The sequence below is a fragment of the Danio rerio genome, chromosome 9 (assembly GCF_052040795.2).
Source record: "Danio rerio strain M-AB ecotype USA chromosome 9, GRCz13ab, whole genome shotgun sequence".
NCBI classification, from domain to species: Eukaryota; Metazoa; Chordata; class Actinopteri; order Cypriniformes; family Danionidae; genus Danio; species Danio rerio.
This window is the reverse complement of record NC_141029.1, coordinates 49,587,131-49,610,730: the sequence shown is the minus strand read 5'-3', so window position 1 is coordinate 49,610,730 and position 23,600 is coordinate 49,587,131. Positions and strand designations below refer to the sequence as shown.

The window sequence follows — 23,600 nt, the reverse complement described above, 5'->3', positions numbered from 1 at the left end:
TTGCCATACACAATAAAATGCGCTATATAACTACACATTACATTGCATTACATATTTTTTTATTATTTAAATGCTTCATCAGAACACTATTTCTTTGAACGCTTGTCTGTAGAAAAAGATGCAATTCATCCCATAATGCTGTAGTTACATATCCACCTGTTGAAAACCAGGCCAAAAGGTAATGCTATGATCCTGCATGTTGTTCTGTGAGGGCAGAATAAGTGTAATTTGAACACAGGATTGAACAGAGAGCACATTGTGTTGAGCTTCAATCTTTCTCTAAGAACTGTTCACTTTAGACACACTTAAACACACTCGCACAGAGACTCTAATGGTTTTTGTGGTGTTTGTGAAAATAGATAATGCTATCTGCTCTCATAAACAGCGCTGAAATAAGCCTACGATAAACCTGTTTGTTGGCTTTGGTGCCCAGCTGCATTGAACTGAAGCTTTTTGAAGACAGTTGTATTGAATGAGATTTTACAGTATTTTGTATTGATGGCATGCATGGTGCAAGGTTCTGTTTTTTGAACTCATTCACATGGGATTAATGCTTACTATGCAGAAAAATGCTAGGATTTAATCATTTTTATTTTTTATTTTATTTTTTATATTATTTCAATTAATGCGTTAGTTAGTTAGTTAATTAGATTATTTAACATTATATTTTATTCTAAATTTAATACAATTTCATACAATTGTCTTATCCAGTTGTTCTTGTTTATTTATTTATTTTTTATTTTTTTATTTTAGTCCTGTAATTATTTATTTATTTAGTTATTTTGGTCATTTATTTATTTATTTATTTATTTATAAATAAATTATTTATAATTATTTAAATTTAATTTTTTTACATTTTATTTTATTTGGTTATATTTTCATTGTATTTAATTTGAATTAATTAATTAATAAATTTATTTATTTATTAATTATTATTTAATTAATTAATTAATTAATTAATTTAATTATTTATTATTTATTTATTTATTTTGTCTTGTATTTATTTATTTATTTATTTATTTATTTTTTTTTTTATTCTTATTTTAATACAATTCAATGCAGTTGTCTGACTCATTTGAGCTACCCTAACAGTATTGTTTTTCTATTATCATTTTATTTTATTTGTATTAATTAATTAATTTATTTATTTATTTTTATATTTATTTATTTATTTACTGTATTTATTTATTTATTTTATTCTTATCTAAATACAATTCTATACAGTTGTCTGACTTATTTGAGCTGCCCTTACAGCCTTTTTATTTTCTTTAATTTAATTTACATTAATCAATTAATTAATTAATCAATTTGTTTATTTTGTTTCATTTATTTATTTATTTATTTTATACTTTTTTTAAATAAAATTGTACTTTTGTATAATAAATGAACTGGATATTAATGTAATTTTTTACACCAACAAGCAAACATAGAAGTCTAGAAAATTAATCTTTTATTATTATTATTTTATTTTTACATTTATTTCTCAATAGATTCAGTCTCAACACGACTGTCTGATGCAGTCAAACACCTGTAGCATGTTGTTGTTGTAAAACTAAAGGAGAATTAGAGTTTGAAAATAAGTTTGTTTCCTCAGGGCTAAAGGTTTCGGCACTAAAGCTGTCAGTTTCCCCTCAGTAATGGCTTTGCTCTCAAACAGCCCCGAAGCCACAGCTAAATTCCTTGCTGTTCGTGATTCCTGTATCATCAGCTGCCTGTTTTTCCGTAGTCTTTTAGGGCGGGGCTATTAGTATTTTAGAGTGGAGCTACAGTAACAGTCTTTTCAGGCGGTGCTATTAGTATTTTAGGGCAGGGCTATCACTTTCCTAAGGTGGGACTATCAGTCTTTTAAGATGGGTCTATCAAGATTTTCGGGCAGGGCTGTCAGTATTTTAAGGAGGAGCTATCAGTCCTTTAGGGTGGGACTATCAGTCTTTTAGGGTGGGTTATGAGTATTTTAGAGAGGGACTATCAGACTGTTAGGGCGGGGCTACCAATCTTTTGGGGCGGGGCTGTCAGTCTTTTAGGGCGGGACTATCAGTCTTTTACATTTACATTTACATTTAGTAATTTAGCAGACGCTTTTATCCAAAGCGACTTACAAATGAGGACAAGCGACTTACAAATGAGGACAAAGAACGGGGCTATCAAGATTTTAGGGTGAGGCTAACAGTGTTCGGGCAGGGCTGTCAGTATTTTAAGGAGGGACTATCAGTGTGTTAGGACGGGGCTATCAGTCTGTTAGGGTGGGCTATCAGTATTTTAAGGTGGGACCATCAGACTTTTAGGGCAGGGCTAACAGTCTTTTTGAGCTGGGCTGTCCGTATTTTTGGGATAGACTTTAGCACAGTGATACCGGTAAATATCCGGAAATTTCCGGAACGACTTTACCGGTAAATCCAAAATAGCGCTGTTCACACAGGCGAGGACGTTACGGAATTTTTTCGGAAAAGAGCATTCACACATCCATCGCAAAATGCCGGTAAATTCTGATATCATTAACCAGAAATGACCTCAAAACGGCTGCGCTTGTGTTTGTAAACATTTGACTACATTACAAACTCTTTGGATGGATCAGTATATAGTACAACTCCAATGAAAACATAGAGGAACACTTTCGCATGTCGGGATGTTCATGATATGTGTGTGTGCTGGCGCTATGGGCGCTCACGGGCACACGCAAAGCTTGAAGGTAAACAAACAACGGATTATCATAAGCATTTTATCGATAATTATTTACACAGTTAGCATTAAGAAGGAACATAGAAACGTTATCTGACTAACATCTAGCAGCTAAAGGTGTCTGGAAAATTATAAAATAAAAAATAAACCGCGCGGACGTGAATGCGTCTGACTGTTCTGATTGGCTAAAGTAGGTGTCTTACGTCAGGACGTTCTAGACGTGGACGCTCTTTCCGGCAATCTTCCTTCTGCATTCACACAGCGCAGCATTCCGGCAAAATGCCGGTAATGTTACAACTTCTCTTTCCGGAAAATAGCCAGAACGAATTTACCGGTATTTTCAAAAAGGGCCTATTCAAACATACAACCTTTCCGGAAAATTGCCGGTAATTTTACGGAAAGGTCTGTATGTTTGAAAGGGGCTTATATCAGACATTATAGTGGAGCTATCAATCTTTTAGGATGGGGCTATCAAGATTTTAGGGTGGGGCTAACAGTCTTTTTGGACGGGGCTGTCAGTATTTTAGGGAGAGACTATCAGACATTTAGGTTGGAGCTATCAGTCTTTTAGGATGGCGCTGTCAAGATTTTAGGATGGAGCTAACAGTCTTTTTGGATGGGATGTCAGTATTTTAGGGAGGCACTATTAGACTTTTAGGGTGGGTTATCAGTATTTTAGGGCGGGACCATCATAATTTTTGGGGCGGAGCTAGCTCTGTTTTAGGGCGAGGTTAACAGTATTTTAGAGCAGGGCTATCAGGGCGTCTCGTTTCTGTCTTGCTTTCATCCATTTGTCAATCTTCCTTCATTTTGTTAGTAATGCCAATCTTCCAATGATCCAATCAGTTCCCCAAGGATGAAATCCTGAAGTGCCCTACAGTCTTTTTCTCATTTCGGGATCTCAACTTTAATGCTGTCCCATCATGCCCATTTTTATCACCACATGATCTGTTAAAAAGAAATCACAGGACTTTTTTGATTCGCATACTGGAATTTATTTGGTAAAAGTGTTTCTATTGTAGATTTTGCACATTTTGTTTTATTGGATAAAGCGTTTATGCACATTTTCAAAGACATCTTGGTGTTTCCATTAAATATATTTTAGGCAATATTTCAAAATGTGCACAAAAATAGTTTAGTTTAGCAACTTTATTATTCCCACCAGGGGCAATTCAATTAGGGTGGTAGCATCATGACCCAACAAACAAATTCAAATGCATACAAACTAAAATCCCTCGAAAACAATATCAAACAAACACATCCCATCATGCTTCATAATAACTTCAGAAATCAAATAAAAATATAAAAATATGTGTATAAAACAAAGCTAATGATAAACGGACTCTGGCATTTCCTTCAGGAGCTACACTGCAGATGTAGTGTTGTTGTGTGCTTGTATAAAATGTGCAGATTGTGAGGTTTCTTCAGACTGATGGCTGTTTTAGAGGGGATTAAAGAGGTTTGTTTTATATGTCAGGTTGTGTCTGGGAGAGCTTTAGGATCGTGTTAATAGTTTCTGCGTGTTCTTCAGATTGACTCTTTACAGGGACACGGATCACGCTGAGCTCTGTTCCTGCTCTGCGTAACTCACTCTGCCTTTCAGCTTGTCAACTCATGTTAAACCTGTAAACTGAGAACTTGATAACAACCAGAGAGAGAGAGAGAGAGAGAGAGAGAGAAACCATGTCCAGTCACAAAACTTTCAGCTGTGTTTGGGTAAATAGTAATAATAAAAAGTAATAGTAATTGTACTACTACCACTACTACTACTACTACTACTAATAATAATAATAACAAAAAATCAATGATCGAAAAGACAACAACAACAACAACAACAACAACAATAATAATAATAATAATAATAATAATAATAATAATAATAATAATAATAATAAAAATAATAATAAAATGATTAATATTAATATTAATAATAACAATAATAAATAATAATAATAATGGGCAACGCAGTGGCGCAGTAGGCGATGGGTCGCTGATTCGAATCTCGGCTCAGTTGGCGTTTCTGTGTGAAGTTTGCATGTTCTCCCTGCGTTCGCATGGGTTTCCTCCGGGTGCTCCGGTTTCCCCCGCAGTCCAAAGTCATGCTGTATAGGTGAATTGGGTAGGCTAAATTTTCCGTAGTGTGAGTGTGTATGTGTATGTGTGCGTGTGGATGTTTCCCAGAGATGGGCTGGAAGGGCTGTGAAAAAACGGGCAGGATAAGTTGGCGGTTCATTCCGCTGTGGCATCCCCAGATTAATAAAGGTACTAAGCCGATAAAAAAATGAATGAATGAATGAATGAATAATAATAATAATAATAATAATAATAATAATAATAATAATCATCATCATCATTATCATCATAATAATAATCATATTAATAATATTAAATACTACTACTACTACTACTACTAATAATAATAGTAATACTACTACTACTAATACTAATAATAATAATGATGATAATAAAATTAACAATAATAATAATAATAATAATAATAATAATAATAATAATTATTATTATTATTATTATTATTATTATTATTATTATTATTATAATGTCACGTTCAGCCTTGTAATCTTAAAGTGTGAGCAAAATTAGCTGTTTTATCATCACCTTAGACATTACGCTATAGAGAGTCATTCAAACACTAGCTCTAAAGTGATATCGGTAAATAAGTAACAACTTCTGCTGTTCTGACACCAGCTGCAGATGTGAATGAATGGTGGAAGAAAGTAGTTTCTAAAACAAAATCGTTATAGACTCTCATTGTTTGATTTTCTTATTTTATATACACAATTTTACCGTCAATCTGTTATATGAAATCAATACCACACTCGTAGCAGTGCAATATGGCTGTATATCAGCACTGGTAGTACGCTAAGGCACTGATACAGCCATATCACACTGCTACTCGTGTGATATTGCTCTTATATCTTATTTTATGTTTAGTTTATTTTCAGTCAAGTCATTTCAACCTGTGTATTATCTAATGTCTTATCAGTTCTAAAAAATAAACACATATCAACTGCTTGTTGCCATTACCAATAAAGTTACTGGTCAGCTGATGCGTAACTTTGCTTTATTTGTTTTGTCTTTTTTTTTTTTGCTTGAATTTGGCCTATAATGAGTGTTAATTTTGGACTCTGTGTATATTTTTACAAGGATTTTTTCCCTGTCTGTTCCATAAATGCTCACAGCGAGCGAGAGTGAGTGAGTGAGCGAGCGAGAGAGAGAGAATGAACAAAAAAAAAAAAGGGAGGGTGAAGTAAAAGTGTGAGGAAGGGGAATGGCTGTAGCCTGCAGTCAGACTTCCTAGATTTCCGTGCCGTGCACTCGTTCGTTCGTTCTGTCGCTCCCTCGCTCAGTTTTCTAGCTGCTGTTGCTGGATCTGACCTCCTCTCTCAGTCCATAGCCATATATAGTGTGAATATCTTTTTTTATGATCTTCTTTTTTTTTCCTCTCCTCTGGCTGGAGTGAACAGGGAATGTGAGTCAACATTTCAGCTTTTCTCAAGAAGCCAAGAAAGCAGCGGTGTGTGTTTGCGCGCACACACTTTTCTGCTGGCCGGATTACAGCGTGTGTTTGAGAGAGGTATATGTGTGTGTGTTGTGATACTCTGTGCTCGGAGGAGAATGCGGCGCTGTGGCTGACACACACACATACGCACACATTCATAATCATTGAGGATGGCCACCGCTGTGTTTCAGGTAAGCAGATGGAGGCTCGGCTCGCTGCTGCTGCTGCTACTGAGAGAGAATTGTAACCCTCATTTGCTCTTATGTGTGTGTTTTTTTGCTTGAGATGGTTTGTTTTTGCTCGTTCTGTGAAGTTAGAGAGTGTAAGTGCTGAAGGAAATCTTGTGTGTGTTCTGTTGGAAGAAATTCGAGGAGAAATGAATAGTTCAGATGCAAAAACCTATGAAATTTTTATTTTTAAATGAGCATTTTGACAGGCTTGTGCACTCAGAAAATGACTTTTGCTGCTTATTTAAACTACTTATTTAAAATGAGTTGAAACAATGCAATTCCTAAGTTTTTTTTTTGGAAAACTTAAATGTTTTATGTTCAATTTAATTAAATTTGTAAAAACGATTAAGTTAATTTAAGCAATTTGTGTTGGGTGTACATGAAGCAATTGTGTGGAACCCAGCATTTTTAAGTCTCTGCACTTAAAAAAAATAACATATGTTGTTTGTTAAAACTACTCATTTAAAATGAGCTGAAAGCACACAATTCCTGAGTTTTTTTGGGCACAACTTAATTGTTTTATGTTCAATATTCTTGAAATTGTAAAAAGTCAATTTAAGCAACTTGTGTTGGGAGAACATGAAGGAACTATGTGAAACCCCACTCAAAAAAAAAATCACATATGTTATTTGTTTAAAACAATTATTTAAAATTAGCTGAAACAACTCAATTCTTGATGGTTTGTTTGAGACAATTAAAATTGTTGTTTTATGTTTGATCCACTTCAATATGTAAAAATGACTTAGTCAATTTAAGCGATTTGTATTTGGAAAACATGAAGGCATTGTGTGAAACCCAGCATTTTGGACAGATGTGCACTCAAAAAATGATATGTTATTTGTTTAAAATAATTTTTTAAAATGAGCTGAAACCATACATTACTTGATTTTTTTGGGGGGGACAGCCTAATTGTTTTATGTTCAAATTTGTCAAAATTAATAAGTTATCTTAATCCTTTCATGTTGTTCTAACACAAATCGATTGTGTGGAACCCAACATTTTTAACAGTCTGTTTATCTTCAGTCATTTCATTTTTATGGCAAATAAAAGACATTCATTGCCTTTAATAAATAATTATAAATAGTAATAATAAATGAAATAACTGAACATAAACATGGGAGGTTGAGAAAAATGCTAATTTTAGAAGAACATTTCAGATTGCACCTTTTTCAAATGTACTGTAGGCATACACTGTAAAAAAATGCTGTTTTTAAAGTGAATTGAACAAAGTGGATTGAACATAAAACAATTAACATGAAGGAATTGTGTGGAACCCAACATTTTTTACAGCGTCAAATATAAACAAACTCTGCATTGGGTCATTTGTTCAGCTAAATTTAGGGCTACATGATAATGGGAATATATATATATAATTTTTTTTTTCTGAGCTAATTAAAAAACAATGTCAAAGTAAAACATTTATAAATTAAAATACCATGGATGACTGAAAACCTCTGTGGAAATTCAGGTTCTTATTGACTGTAATCATTTTCCTCTCTTGTCTCCCAGCATTAGGGTTTATTTTCTAATCTAGGTTCAGCTAACAGCAAAAGGCAGACATTAAGATAAAGGCCTCATCTGATTGGTCAGATTTGGATAAACAATCTATGCATGCAGCACATAAACGCTTGGCACATAAGTTAATTTAAATTATTGCAATTTCCTGCGATATGGACATAATGTGCAGCCCTGTAGTTCAAGTACACTTTTTAACCCAACAGTTGGGTTTTTCCATATTTGACCCAAAGTTTGGTTAAAACAACCCAGCCTGTAGCATCAAATCAATTCATGTTCTGAACTCTTTATCGCTGTAGCTTTATATGAGGAAAATATTGACATGTGTTTACCTTCATATTGTTAAAAAAAATGTTGATTTTTTTTATTTTATTTTTATTTTTATTTTTAAAAATCAGTTCATACACTTGAGAACAAAAAAAAAAGTTTTATTTTAACCTAAATTGAGTCAAATATGGACAATCCCAAATGTTGGGCTTACATTTGGTCTTATACTTTTTTTTGTGGTTGGTTTTGTACCTATATGACCCAAAATTAAGTTGAATTAACTCAGCATATTTTAGTTTGCAGAGTCAAACACCTTGGCCAGCGCTGTGTTTCAGGTTAGGAGATGGAGAACGTCCTCGGATATTTTGGGAGTTTTAACCTCATTTGCTCGTGTGTGTGTGTCAGACTGTTTGTTTTTGCTTGTTCTGTGAGGGCAGAGAGTGTAAGTGCTGAAGGAAAACTTGTGAGTTCTGTTGGAGTAAAGCTGAGGAGAAATGTAGACATATTTATCACTGAATCCAATCTGATTAAATCGAACTGCTCTTATAACATTTCACTGCATCTTTGTTGACTTTTAAAGAAATACTGCCCCTAGAAGTGGAAGCTTTGGGATTTTATTCAGCCTCAAACCTTTGATTTTGAAAAGATAAACAGTTTTAACTTGTTTTAAGGCAAAACTCAGTTCATTTTGACATATTATTTATTAGTAATCAAATCAAATCATTTTTATTGTCACATCATCAGCAGCACGTGTGCTATGATGAGTTAAAAGCTTAGGTGCTCGCTCCAGACAATACAAAATACCGATAATGCAAATACAATGACAGTGCAAAATACAACAGCATACACCTAAAAAACAGGACAATGTAAGATTGACAGCGATATGTACAATGAATAGGTGTCCACATAGTTGTAGGCAGCATTGTTTAAAGTATGGATTGGTTAAAGTGCAGTGCATGCTGCATATTGATGGTGTGCAGTGAGGGGTATGGAAGAGTCTGTCTGTGTGGGGTGTGTTAAGTGTTCATCAGCCTGATAGTTTGAGGGAAGAAACTTTCCTTTAGCCGGCTGGTGCGTGACCGGATGCTGCGGAACCGTCTGCCTGAGGGTAGCAGAAAGAAAAGTCAATGGCTTGGGTGGCTGGAGTCGCTGATAATTCTCTTGGCTTTCCTCATGCACCGCCTGGTGTGGATGAACTGGAGGGAGGGAAGCTCACCTCCTACTACGCGTCCAGCAGTTCGCACAATCCTATGTTGGCCTTTGCGATTGCTGCTGGTGCTGTTTCCATACCAGGTGCTGACACAGACAGACAGGATGCTCTCAACAGTGCAGGTGTAGAACGAGTGGAGGATGTGGGAGCTCAATCAAAACCTCCTCAGACGCCTGAGAAAGAAGAGGCGTTGTTGTGCCTTCCTCAGCACTGCGTCTGTGTGAGCAGTCCATGTCAAATCCACAGCGATGTGGACTCCAAGAAACTTGAAAGTGCTGACTCTCCACTGGTGTCCCGTTGATGGTGATAGGAGTGTGTTCTCTCTTCTCTCTCCTGAAATCCACCACCAGCTCCTTGGTTTTGCTGATGTTGAGTGAGAGGTGGATTTCCTCACACCACTGCGTCAGAGTGTGCACCTCCTCTCTGTAGGCCGTCTCATCATCAGTATTTCTAGTAGTAAATACTGTAAAATTAGCATTTTTAGGTGAACTGACCCTTTAAATTTGAATTGAGTATAGCAAAAGACATTTATTGATCTGAACTGACTCAACATTTATCAAAAATGGGCTGAATAATGACATTGTTTATTTCGGTAACACTTTATTTTGAGGGTTTATTTAAGTATTAGTAAACTGTCTGCTTAATATCTGTTGATACAGACATTCAACTGACTATTAGAAACTTTGCCAGTACATGTCAACTTACACTAAACCTAAAGCAGGTCGCACACCAGAAGCACCGCTCGGCGGCACGCCGCGCAACGCCACGCAGCGCCTTGTATTTTAGAATTCTAAACATAGGTTTCTATCAGGATACACACACCGGCGCCGCAAGTTGGCGGCTGTCGGCGGCGCCCGGCGATGGCTCAGGACGCAGTTCATTTTTCAGCCGCGCCACAGAGCGCCATCTGATTAGTTTCATGTTAAATATCATTCGAATGTGCGGGTCTGGTGTGTGATACCTTAAACTGTCATGTACGCGCCGTGTCGCGGCGCCGAGCGGCGCTTCTGGTGTGCGACCTGCTTAACCCTAACCCCAACCTAACAGTCTACTTATAATCTAATGAGAATTAGTTGGCCTGTAGATGCAATGTAACTTAAACTCAACAAACGGATCATCAAAATAAATTGTGACCTTTACTTTTGTTAAACTCAGAAATTTATTAATTAATTGAACACATTTTTACAACACAAATACTTTTATTTATTTAGTTTTAAGTCCGACCACTTAAAGCTTTTAAACATGGCTCAGATTTTATCATTTTAAATAGTCATATCTGTGAATTTGAAATAGTGATATCTGTGGAGTTTGTTGTGTCTGGTGCGGTCTTTCATTGAGGATTCTCAGCTTTGATTCGGGACTGTGAATGGCATGTTTTCAGAGCTTGTCTTTCTGCTGTAGCAAATGCGGCTGTCAGGATGACAAAGCTGCTGGTAAATGCTGAACAATAGCCTTCCCCCTGTGGCACAGAGCAGCTTCACGGCGTGTGGCTTTCTATTCTGTAGATATGCATCTCATATTTCAGTACAAAATTCATTATGGGAAAAGAAGATATCAACACATTTAAAAATATTTTATTTATATGACATACCTATGTTTCATTTTGTTTTGTTTTTTATTATTTTCTGTGGCTGACGATCAGGTTGTTGTGGTCCTAACCTTTGACCACTAAGGGACCCATAGCTTTTATTGCTATTATTTATTTATTTATTTATTGATTTATTTGTTTGTTATTATTTATTTTTATAATTTGTTTATAATTTTTTTTTTGTTTATTTAATTATTTAGTTCTTTTTACCAAAGAATACTATTTTTCTTAGTTATATAGCATCTGTTTTTTAAATTTATTTACCACACTCAAATCTAATTTAGCTCACTATTATTATTATTATTATTATTATTATTATTATTTATTTATATATTTATTTATTTATTTATTTATTTATTTATTTATATTATTATTCCCTTTCAGAGGGCTGTGACATTATTGCAATATAAATTATATATCTTTAAATTAAACACACACGCATGCACACAAACACATTAGTGTAATAAGAATGTGAGATGTAAATAATTATTATAATACATAAAATAACAAAAAACTGAACATTTCTCCTAAAATCAATAGATATTTCTTATAGAAGAAACAAAACATGCATAATTTTATTTAATTTAATTTTTATCTATTTATTTAAATAATAGTTACGGAAGGTTTCATTTTATTGGAATGAAGTTTTTTAGTGTAAAATGGTTAATAATAATAATAATAATAATAATAATAATAATAATAATAATAATAATACAAAAAATAATAATAAAAAATAAAAATAATAATAATATACCAAAAATACTATAAATTAAAGATAATTATACAGTTGAAATGAAAAACAACAGCAAGAATGAAACAAATCAGTTATGCTGATTTATTTATTTTCCCCCGCTTGGATATAGGTTGAACTAATTGAAAAATTGAACTGAACATGTTGTCAGTCTTGCTCAAACACTCCTCCAGATTTGACCAGACGTGACCTGATGACCCAGAGGTCACAACGGCCAGTTTGACCTTAAATGTCAAACCCCAGACTCTTTAGTGCATGTTATTTATGATCCTGCAGCTCATCTAATGTGTTTATGGCATCAGTGGTAAAAGAGAAACCTTCTAACTTCATCTTTTCAAGCATACCTGGACGGCTCTTTATTTTTCTTTTTATTTATTTATTTTTATTTTGTAAATGCAACGATTGACGTGTTATCATACCATCTGAACGAATTCATGCAACATTTACAGCTGTGTTAGTTCCCATCTCCGTCCATTCTACCTCAACCATGGGAAAGAACACATACTTTGGGTTTCTGGCACGTTTGCTGATGCAATTTGGACTAATTTGGCTCAAATTGAGGGGAAAAAGAAATAATGCTGTTGTGAACACATAGAGCGCATTTATCCTAATCTAGAGATAGCGAGAGTGGGGAAATAGATGGACTCGTTTTCTCATGACTGCATCCATCATAACTAACATGTTTTTGCGCATTTTTCTACATTATCAGTCAAAAGCACATTCATATTGCTTTCAGCGGAGGACAAAATACACACATCTAGCACTTGAGGAATTGCACAGGACCACCACATTTAAAAAGTGCAACATTTAATTTCAGAGTGTAGTGTAATAAACACATAGGTAACAATTTAAATATCCTTATAAAGAGGAAATACTTTAGAAGAGCTGTAAAGCAGTGCATAATCTTTTCACTTGTTGCTGGTGATCTTCTGAATCTCAGCACTAAAAGGCTCAGCTGATGGAGCTTAGGAAGGTGCGATGATTCAGATATGAAAGCAGGAGATTTGCGGTCACTCACACAGGGATAATTAACCCACCGTTTTGTTAGTTTCCCACTAAGCTGTCTGATCCGTGATCGCTGCCAACTGTTTGATGTTTTACTTCTAAGAGAAAGTATCTGGTTCTTTCTGTGAGAAATGAAAGTTATTGGCCCACACTGATTCTGCATCTGATCAAATTCACACAATGCCCCCTCAATCAATTATTTTCATATTTAATTTGGTTTAGTTTATTATGCTCCCCAATCATTTATTTATATCTTAATTCAGCTTAAGATGCACTTAAGAGAATCAAAATGAACATTCATAATATTACAAAAGTTTTCACTTTCATAAAAATGCTGTTCATTTGAACATTGCATTCAGTGAATTATCTTTGAAGTATGAGTGATTCCACAAATATGTTAAGCAGCTCGGGAGGTTTTAAAGTTTTAACATTGAGAATTATGATGATTTGATGTTACTTATGTACTTAAAGGACTTTGCTTCAATTGTAAACAATTTATAGATCAGATAGACCTTCTTTAAAATGATTATACAAATTGGTGGACAAAATTTCTTAATGTACCTTGAAATATTTAGGTTAAATATTGTTATAATAATAATAATAATAATAATAATAATAATAATAATAATAATAATAACAATAACAACAACAACAACAACAACAACAATAATAATAATAATAATAATAATAATAATAATAATTATTATTATTATTATTATTATTATTATTATTATTATTATTATTATTGAAGTTCAAATTAATTTATTTAGCATGTTTCAAACTGCAACAAGGCTACACAAAGTGCTTTACAGAGAAAATACAAACAAGCAATATTTACATAATAAACAAAACAGCAATAGGCTCATAATGTAAAAGAGAGCATAAAAGATGTCAAATAGGTTATATAACAACAATTTGGTTTCAATGCATAAAACAAGAAAGTAATAGAGCCTTTAAATAATTTTGCCTATATCGCCCTAGGAAGAGACATATGCTTCATAAGACCTAGAAAGTAGATGAGTCTTTAATTTAGACTTAAAAATGTGCAGTGGCGAAGCCATTTTTTATTCTTGCGGCTGCTGTTGTTGTTTTTGTTTGCTTTTGAATTTTAGGGTTTTTACATCAAAGACTATGGCTATTTCTCAATACCAAGTACGCAAAGTTCGGACTTGCGTCTTTGTGAGTTCAGACTTGCCAAGTTCAGACTTGAAAGAACGAACTACAGAAGACACAAGGACACAAGTCGGGTACTTCTTCAAATTGAATGGCAGTGTACATTATAGCGTCACTTGCCTCACCATGGATTCATCGATTTCACTGTACATTAACAATAAAATAATTTAATTATATTAAGCATGGCCCTTTAATTAATATTATATTGATATTTTTAATCTTTATTTTTGATTGAAGAAAATGTAAACATAAATCCATATACAGACTTATGTCTTATCAGATTTAATAAACTACAATGGACATTATACAAGTATAAAGAACAAGACATACATAATAAGAAATAAAGATAATGTTAAGCGATTTGATAAACAAAGACAAACCTTGTACAACGCAGTAACATAATTAAAGACAATTATAAAAGGTAACAAAATAACACTGACAAAATAACACACCTGATAACAAATACTAGATTTATTAGACCAAAAACTGTCCGTTAGACATGCACAAGATGTTTTAAATGTAATGTTTTAACTACAATTGACAGATGCAATCCAGCGGTACATCCGTGATGGACTGGCCGATGTAAAGCTGCTCTCGGTGGGGGAGGTGATGTCAAAGCTCCTGTTGACAGACTGGAGGTCAGAGTCCGCAAAAGCTGAGGCACATCACCATAGACACACTATCTTTATAAATAAACTGCTGAATTGAGTTTAAAGTAACTACACTCTCGCCTGAAAAACTTAAAACTTTAATTTGTAACACAACAGAGGAAAACAACAGAAACGCCAACTGAGCCGAGGCTCGAACCAACGACCTTCTTGCTGTGAGGCGACAGCACTATCTACTGCGCCACTGCTTCGCCTAATTAAAATCCGTTTCTATTTATTGGTAAACAACCGTTGCATATTTCAGAGCTTAATGTGGACAGATTCGTAATTAGAAATTAGTATTTAGTAATTAGTATTAGTAATAAGTATTCTTAGAAATCCTACAGATTAGGGCTGCACGATATATCGTTTCAGCATCGAAATCGCGATGTGCGCATCCGCGATAGTCACATCGCAGGAGGGTGCGATGTAAAAAAAAAAAAAAAAAAAAAAAAAAAAAAAAATTATATATATATTATGGGTGGAGCCGAACCGGAATACGGTATTCGGAAAAGCAGGAATAGCGTGTTTTTACGAATACTTATTTCAAACAATACTTGATAAATTATTTGTATTTGGGAACAAGAAAAACATTATATCAAAAAGCTGCGTTTCCTCCTGAGACCGTACTGCATGCCAGCGTGAGTGAGTGAGTGAGTGAGACGTTCAGGAGTCGGTGGGCGGGGTGGGGCCGGGGTAAGGAGACTGAGCAGGCTGCTTCTCTATACAGCAACAGAGAAGGCTTGGCAGAGCGAAAAATACTTTTCTGCATTACTATTTTTGTTTATTTTATCATACTAAAATAACACGTGACAGAAGTTCACTCAAAAGTGAAAGTTCTTTCTGTTATTAATTAACAATCCCGTCATTCCTACTACTTTCAGAACATAAATTTTGATATTTTACCATATGAAAATGCAATGCAGTTATGAAGATTGAGAAATTAAAGCAATACAGAGATCTGGTCCCCGCGTCAGGTCAGGGTGCACCTGTAACCTTAAAAACGCAGACGCGGCGGAGGCGCACTAAACTCACATGGGAAAGAACTGGGCATTCAATTCATGTTTTGGTGAAATAATTCTTTAAATACAGCTCTTTTGATCTCTAAAGGGGAAAAAAGCAAAAGAAATTTGTCATTAAATTAATTTTAGCAAAGACGCAACTGCCTGTAATTTTCACATTCGTTTTTCAGTTAGGGATTTGGTCTATTAGAGTAACCTAATAAAATTGTTTTGTTGAACACTGTAGTCTACACAATAATCGATATTATAATTTATTATATACATTAGCTATTATTAAAACTAAACTATACAATTGATAAAACAAAACCCTTTTTAATGTTTGCTTTCATTTTGACACCGCTAACAGTTGTAATAAGAAACATCACATTTTGCAGAAGCATGCAGTCTCAAGTTAAAAACACCTTTTGAGTTTAAAGATGATCAGCCTGCCAAGTCAAGTTTACAGTGTCATAAATGAAATAGGTAGCATGAGTAAAGGGGATTTGCCCAGCACACAACCACATGCGCTGCAGGTAGACTGAATGATAATCTTTAAAAATATATAGGCTATGCAATACAAAACTTTAAACATTTATTTATTTTTTAATGAAAAGAAAAGAAATCAGGAGAGTAAAATATAATTTAAACCACTGGTCTGGCGCTGATACTTTATTGTTTGTATCCAGAACAAGGGGAAAAAAGCAGATGAAAACCTGGCTGGGGAGACGGCGATAACATATCAGTTCTTTAGCAAAGATCACGACATCATTGTGATGCGTTTATCATACAACGCAGTTCGTGTTTATAATCATTAATATTAACTAGTATTAATTCTCTCTCTAGACTTAGTTTTAGGGCTTGTTCTTGTCGGCGCAATATAGCCTCGGCTTATTGCACGTACGAATCCGATTGTGAAGAATGATTAATTGCTTGCATTTTTTATTGCATCCTTTTCGCAAGTTATTCATTTGTTTTGTTTTTTAAGTGGTGCGAACATTATTTACTGGCAAACATGTTCCTCGATCTCGTACATCAACAAATAATGTAGCCTACTTAAGTTAATTTACCTTTTATGTAAAAAATTAAGGAATAACCGAATTTAATATTAATAAATAAAACATCCGTATAAACGTACATGTTTATTTTTGAACTTTCGTTAATAAAACAACACAAAACTGTTTATAAATATTGTAGTTAAATATTAAATTACGTTAACTGCTTGAAACTGTATAATAATAACAATTAAACGTTTTTTAAGAACTTAACAAAAATTCTAAATGGCACTTTACTAATAAGTGTAATAACAATATAAATATTAATAATTATAAGTAAAAAGAAAATATTAACCTAGTAACAATATAAGTCAGATGTTTAAAAAAACAGCGTAGTTTCTCTCCACCTTTTGTAGTCATATTTTAAATTATTTGCCAGAAAAACTAACATGTTGACTTTGTCCGGTTTAAGTGAAGAATGGGGTTATAATGTTTCCAGCAATACACTGTCAGACGGTGTGCTTGTAGCGAAAATGCACAGACAGGGTACTTTTTCACAACCATGCGAGAGAGGGCTTCTGCTTCTGTTCCGCCGCCCGCATTTCTCGCAACGCAGGTTTCTCTACGCTGCGGAGCGGCGCGTTCTTAAGTAGTTACCAAATAGCCTATGCTCAATTTCTCGTCAATGTCTTCCATTAATCACTTTCTCTTTTGTATCTGGCCATTTTTGCAAATGCCTCTGCCATGCCTGGCTGAGCTGGGCTTTTGCGTTTAGAAGACAGGAGTTGATTAAGCCTACATGCCTTTTTTTCCCTTTGCCGTCAATCGCCACTAGCTTGCATGGTTCGGGACCCGTGGATCTGCGTATCGATGGACTTGCTCCTCAGTGTTTGTACTCTCAGCACTCAGCAGTGAATATTAAAACACACTTTACTTAAAACCCCCATACAACAAGCTTAATCCAAATTGATTCGTTCACCTTTCTATAGGTCGGCACGAATCCAAAATGTTCCCAGATGTAAGAGTTCGTTTTCTAACAAGATTCATGGTTGAACTTGAACTTGCTAAATCGCGCCTAATGTTATATTCTAACAGATATGTAATACTTGGCAACATAACAGTAATATGTGTTTTAAAGTGCGTGACGTCACATACTACGGCCGGTGGCAATGGACAACCGAGGTGGCAATGACCACCGCGGTGACGCGGTTGTTATGGTGACCGTCACAGCCCTAGTTTTAAGTTTATATATATATATATATATATATATATATATATATATATATATATATATATATATATATATATATATATATATATATAAAATATCGCAATATATATCGCAGGGGAAAAAAATATCGCAATGTCAATTTTTTCCAATATCGTGCAGCCCTACTACAGATTCTGTTCACTTGACTTTAATAAGGATTTCAAATGTCCACCAGAACTGCAACAAAACGTCCTTTAACCTCCTTGGGCTTGAGTGCCCACATATGTGGACGGCACATTTTAGCTCTTAAGTGGCTTTTTTTTTTTTTATTGACTTCAATAACAAACATACCAAATTCAATTTACACAAAAGAACACAATGACAATAACAGATCAGTATAAATAATATAAACTTTAAAATTTTAATAAAAAGAGAAACAAAGGAGAGAAAAGAAAGAAAAAATGAATAAATCAAATTAAACATATACATAACACAAATACAGCAAGAGGAAAGGAGGACTTATTTATCCGTGCTGTTTCCAAAATATTTATCATAAAAAACGAAAAATCTATCACTTTTCTTATTATTAACTGATCTAAGAGATTTAAAGAGCCCATATTATACATGAAATAGGGTCATATCCTGGTTGTAAGGGTCTCCAACAACAGTCTAATATGCATGCAAGGTCAAAAAACACTTTCATGGTCTTATAATCTGCATTTATTTTTACCTAATTATCCCAGCGACTCCTGTATGAATCGTCCAGTGATTCATTTGTTCCCAAACCCCTCCTTAGCGCGAAGCTAATCTGCTCTGATTGGACCGATGACAGTCTGTCGCGATTGGTCGACTGCCTTCAGTCAGAGAGGGAAATGGCCAATAGCTAATCAGCAATTTAAAAAGTAATCACAGTTCATACACGCTCGATAGTGTAGACGTGGAGTTTAGCTGCCACACTATGGCGAGTGGATAGTGCCACGGATAACCGAACGAAGGAGACAGTCGTGTACTCGCCATACCACACACACACAAAAACACACACACACCTCCGGATGACAACGCTCCCGCTTCCGCCCGCACCCGCCAGGTTTTAGCCTGAGAACCCGCTCCGTTTTCTGCCCGCCGCCAAAAAATCACCCAGTATACAGTCCAGACAGCCAAGCTGTCAGTATAAACACACACACACACACACACAGCACAAAGCTCGTTCGTTCGTTCGCTCTCTCTCTCTCTCTCTCTCTCTCTCTCTCTCTCTCTCTCTCTCTCTCTCGCTCTCTCTCATACGCGCGCGTGCGCACTAACACACACACAAGCACCACGCAGACTCTCTCTTTCTAATTCGCATAGCAATATCCGTGATATTGCTAGACAGCCCGCTCCCGTCCCAAATTAAACCCGTTACCGACCGCTCCCGCGATTAATTCGGAAATTTATTCCCGCGGCTGTCCCCGCGCCAGATTTCTGCGGCGCGGGAATAAATTTCCGAATAAATCGCGGGAGCAGAACTCTAGCACGGAGCTCCATAAACAAACAGCACGCGTCGCGTTTTTAACGTGACTTTGCACGCGATAAGATAAAATATCCAGTTAACCTGATACAGTACACGCGGTTACAAGTAACAAATCACAACTAAATACATTTGCAAGCTAGAGTCAACGAGGCAACAACTTTAACCGCACGTACTTACACTTGAGAAATGGAAGAAACCCATCCTGACGTCCATCAGTTACTCTTTACTGATCCTTCCTTTAACAAACTCAGATGAAGTATTCTTTGTAGCATGTAGCTTCCAGAAGTTTCCAACTGCTTGGTTATAATGCTGATGTTTCATCTTTTGGTAGAGACTCAATATATCCATCTGCAGTGTGACTTCAATCGACCGGCATGTTTGTGTGCGTGTTGTTTGTGGGTGTGCGTGTGTTTGTGGGTGTGTGTGTGTGTGTGTCTGGGTTTCTGCGTCAGAGGGCGGGGCCTCAGGTTTGAAATCTCCCGGGTTTGCGCGTGCACGTGAATAACTTGGTTTCGTTCGTACGTCATGGCGAAACACCTAATGAGTCGGTATCAAGGCGACTCGTTTGAAGCACTATGAGTCGACTCTTTTATAGATGAATCAACCGTTTTAAACACTGTATTCTTACAGATTTAAGCCTTAGCTGGATACTTCACTTCACTTAGAGCTGTGTTACACACTACATGGAGGGGAATTTTCAAAAACCCATAATATGGGCTCTTTAATAAAAACATCAATTTCTATTAAAAAATGTGAAAAAGAAGGCTGCGAACTGGAGAATTTTTGTTTATGGATAAAATATTTTCCATACAAAATAAAAAAGTCAATAACGTAATTCTCTGATACATCAGCCCCACCTCCATAATAACAAACGACATGCTGAAGATGAAAGGGTCTGGAAGAAGCAATGTGGTTACCTATATGGAGATATAAGTTTTTCCAAAAGTTTTTTGTACTTTCACATTGAAAAAATATGTGAATCAGCGCTTCGTCTTCACTCTTACAAAATGTGCATAAACTGTGGCTATTTAAAATACTTTGAATGTTTTATATTTTGTTACAGACATACAGTGTCACCCTGCAACTGTTTTGCAGCATATGAAATGTCCCAAACACTATTTTTAACTGTCCAAAATGTAAAAGAAAATAAATAAATTTTACTCTCTGATAGTCAAAACATGTTCAAAAAAATGTATATGTGAAATATGCATTACAAAACGGTCAGGAAAAAGTGTTTTATGGGAATCCGGACCACGAGTCCACATATATGGACATAATTTTTCTCTAAAAGTGCATCATATCAAAAGATGATACTGTTTTTTATTCTAATTAGGTTCCAATAAGCCCAAGTAGCAAAGAGAAAAAAATGCATGTAAAAAACAGCTTGGGCCTTAAGAGGTTAAGTTGCTTTGTGGACTACATTTGGTCTCCAGGTAATCATACTTGAAACAGAGATGCTACAGTTTTCTTCAGCATTCCTCCTGTTGGCTTCATCTGTGATTTAGCGATTTCTGTAACTGCACTTCCAACATTTCTCGCGTGCACGTAGCGGAGCAGATCAATCCAGATCCACTGCTCTCTAACACTGTCCGGTGAGGAATTCTGTGTGATAAATGAGCATCTGAAAAAAAAAAAAAAAGACGGCCTGTAATGGAACTTCAAGGATCATTTGATCTCATGACTGGAAGACATATTTAGTGTCATGGTGGATTGCGCCAGATAAATAAATCTGCATCTCTGAGAGTTTGGCCAATGATTGAACACTGAGATCAGTCCTGCCAGAAAAGCTGGATACAGTATGTGTGTGTGTGTGTGTTTAAATATACCAGCGGATTATGCAAAAGAGCAGTTTGGTTTGTGCGTGTGGGCTTGTTAAGAGGCATTCGCAACATGCATAAACGGAAATTACAGCTGTGGAGGTAAATGATAGGACTCGTAACTGGCTCGTAAATTTGAGAGTATTTTCCGAGTGCTGTTGAGCTTGTTTACATTCTACTGCCGTGTTTTCATTCTTGTTGCATCTTACCTGGACATCTGTACCACTATTTCATATACCGTGACAAAACTCTGTTCTTTTTTCTAGATTGATATCAATTTTGTGGGAGTGAGTGTGTGTGTGTTTTGAAGAAGCTCTTCTTTCTCCTGAAAGCAGATGATTCCTATATCTTGCATACGTCTTATCACTTGTGCAAACTGCAAACGTCCGTTTCAGTGGTGCCAGCAGCAAAAATGTTGGTCTGTGGACAATTTGAAACATGTATTGTTCTCTTATGAGTCTACTTTCACTGTCTTTCTCACATCTGGGAGAGTTACGGTGTGGAGAAGCCCCCAAAAAAGTTTACCCACCCTTACTGTTGCATGCCTAGAGTAAAGCATGGGGGTGGATCAGTGATGGTTTGGGATGATATATCATGGCATTGTTTAGGCCCAATGCTTGTGCTAAATAGGCATTTTACTGGCAAGGACTACCGAACCATTCTGGAGGACTATGCACCTACTGATTAAAACATAGTATCCTGAAGGCTGTGCCGTGTATTAGGATGATAACGCACCTATACACACAGCAAGACTGGTGGTGACAGATGTACTTTTTAAAACAATTGGTTAAAATGTAGTCTTTTTGGATTATTCCAGAAAAAATGAGCTCCATGTTCAGTCATGTTTAAAAATAATCCTAGTTATAACTCGTATGGAACATGATCATGTGATGCTCCAAAATGTTTCACATGTGATTTTATAAGGATTGTGAAAAAAAAAAGAAATCTGTTCACTTAAAGGTGATAAATTACTTTTCTTTAAAAGTAAACCAATTTCTTTAAAAGTGACAAATTGACTTTAAATAAGTGACTTTTAAAACTTTTAAGTTGACAGCTTAATTTTTATAAGTATGCACACCGTTTATTTTCTGAATTTAAAAGCAATAGGCTTGCTCACTTTTTAAAGTAAAGCCAACTAGTCACTTTTAACTTTTTAAAGTGAAGTGAACTATTAATTTTAAAGTCACTAACTTACTAGCTTTTAATTTCATTAAAGTGAAATCAACTAATTGCTTTTAAGTTTTTCAAAGTAAAATGAACTAATCGCTTTTAACTTTATGAAAGTAAAGCCAACTAATCGCATTTAACTTTTTAAGGTAAAGTGAACTATACGTTTCATGCATTTTATATTCAACTAATTGCTTTTAACTTGTTATAGTAAAGCCAATTAATCACTTTTAGCTTTTTAAAGTAAACTAGACTATTAGTTTATTACTTTTTAAAGTCAACTAATCACTTTTAACTATTTAAAGTAGTAAACTATTCGCTTCTTACATTTTAAAGTTAAATAATTGCATTTAACTTTATTAAAACCAACTAATCGCTTTTAGCTTTATTAAAGTAAAGTCTACTAATCACTTTTAAATTTTATAGTAAAGCCAGTTAATCACTTTTAACTTTTTTTCTTACAGTAAAGTCAACTAATCACTTTTGACTTTTTTAAGTAAAGTCATTGCATTTGGGAACAGAGATGAGGTTCTCAAGGTGAATGCGTACCTTGGCTCTTAGGGTCAAACAACAAAAAATAAGGTCAAGAATCTTGGTGTGACTCTGGAGTCAGATCTGAGTTTCAGTAGTCATGTCAAAGCAGTAAGTAAATCAGTATACTATCATCTCAAAAACGTTGCAAGAATTAGATGCTTTGTTTCCAGTGAGGACTTGTTCATGCTTTTACAGTATCAGCAGCAGGTTGGATTACTGTAACGGCCTCCTCACCGGCCTTCCCAAAAAGACAGTCATTTGAGGCTCATCCAGAATACTGCGGCCAGGATTCTGACCAGAACCAGGAAATTAGAGCACATCACACCTGTCATCAGGTCTTTACACTGGCACCCGGTTACATTCAGAATAGATTGTAAATTATTATTACTTGTCTATAAATCACTAAATGGCCTAGGACCTCAATACAGTACAGATATGGTCACTAAATACAAACAGACCACTGAGATTATTAGGATAATGTAAACTAGAAACTCCAAGAGTTCAGTCAAAGCAGGGTGAATCCGCCTTCAGCCACTACGCCCCTCGCTGCTGGAATCAACTTCTAGAAATGATCAGATGTGCTCCAACATTTAGCTGTGCCTTTACTGAATGAGCACTGTGCTACATCTGACAGATCACACTATTGTGTCTTTCTTTTCTTTTTCATTATTTTATAACTTGTTTTGACACATTTAATGTTTTTATCTGTTTTTAATCATTTTTATTATTTGTTTTATTTTATTATACTTGTCTCTTTTATTCTTGTTTATGTAAAGCACTTTGT

The 23,600-nt window shown here is 35.2% G+C and overlaps 2 protein-coding genes across 48 annotated transcripts in view; both read left to right on the top strand.

Moving 5' to 3' along the window:
* Positions 1-23,600, top strand: part of tns1b (tensin 1b) — a 479,302-nt gene that overhangs the window by 244,498 nt on the left and 211,204 nt on the right. For 5 of the 47 annotated variants that reach the window (XM_087266598.1, XM_087266596.1, XM_087266594.1 and 2 more), the window contains exon 1: positions 5,988-6,390. In XM_087266598.1, the coding sequence (XP_087122724.1) occupies positions 6,370-6,390 (21 nt within the window). In that variant the 5' untranslated portion in view covers positions 5,988-6,369. 47 annotated transcript variants of the gene reach the window in all.
* phgdh (phosphoglycerate dehydrogenase) overlaps positions 1-23,600 on the top strand; it is a 722,740-nt gene that overhangs the window by 574,840 nt on the left and 124,300 nt on the right. The window lies entirely within an intron of this gene.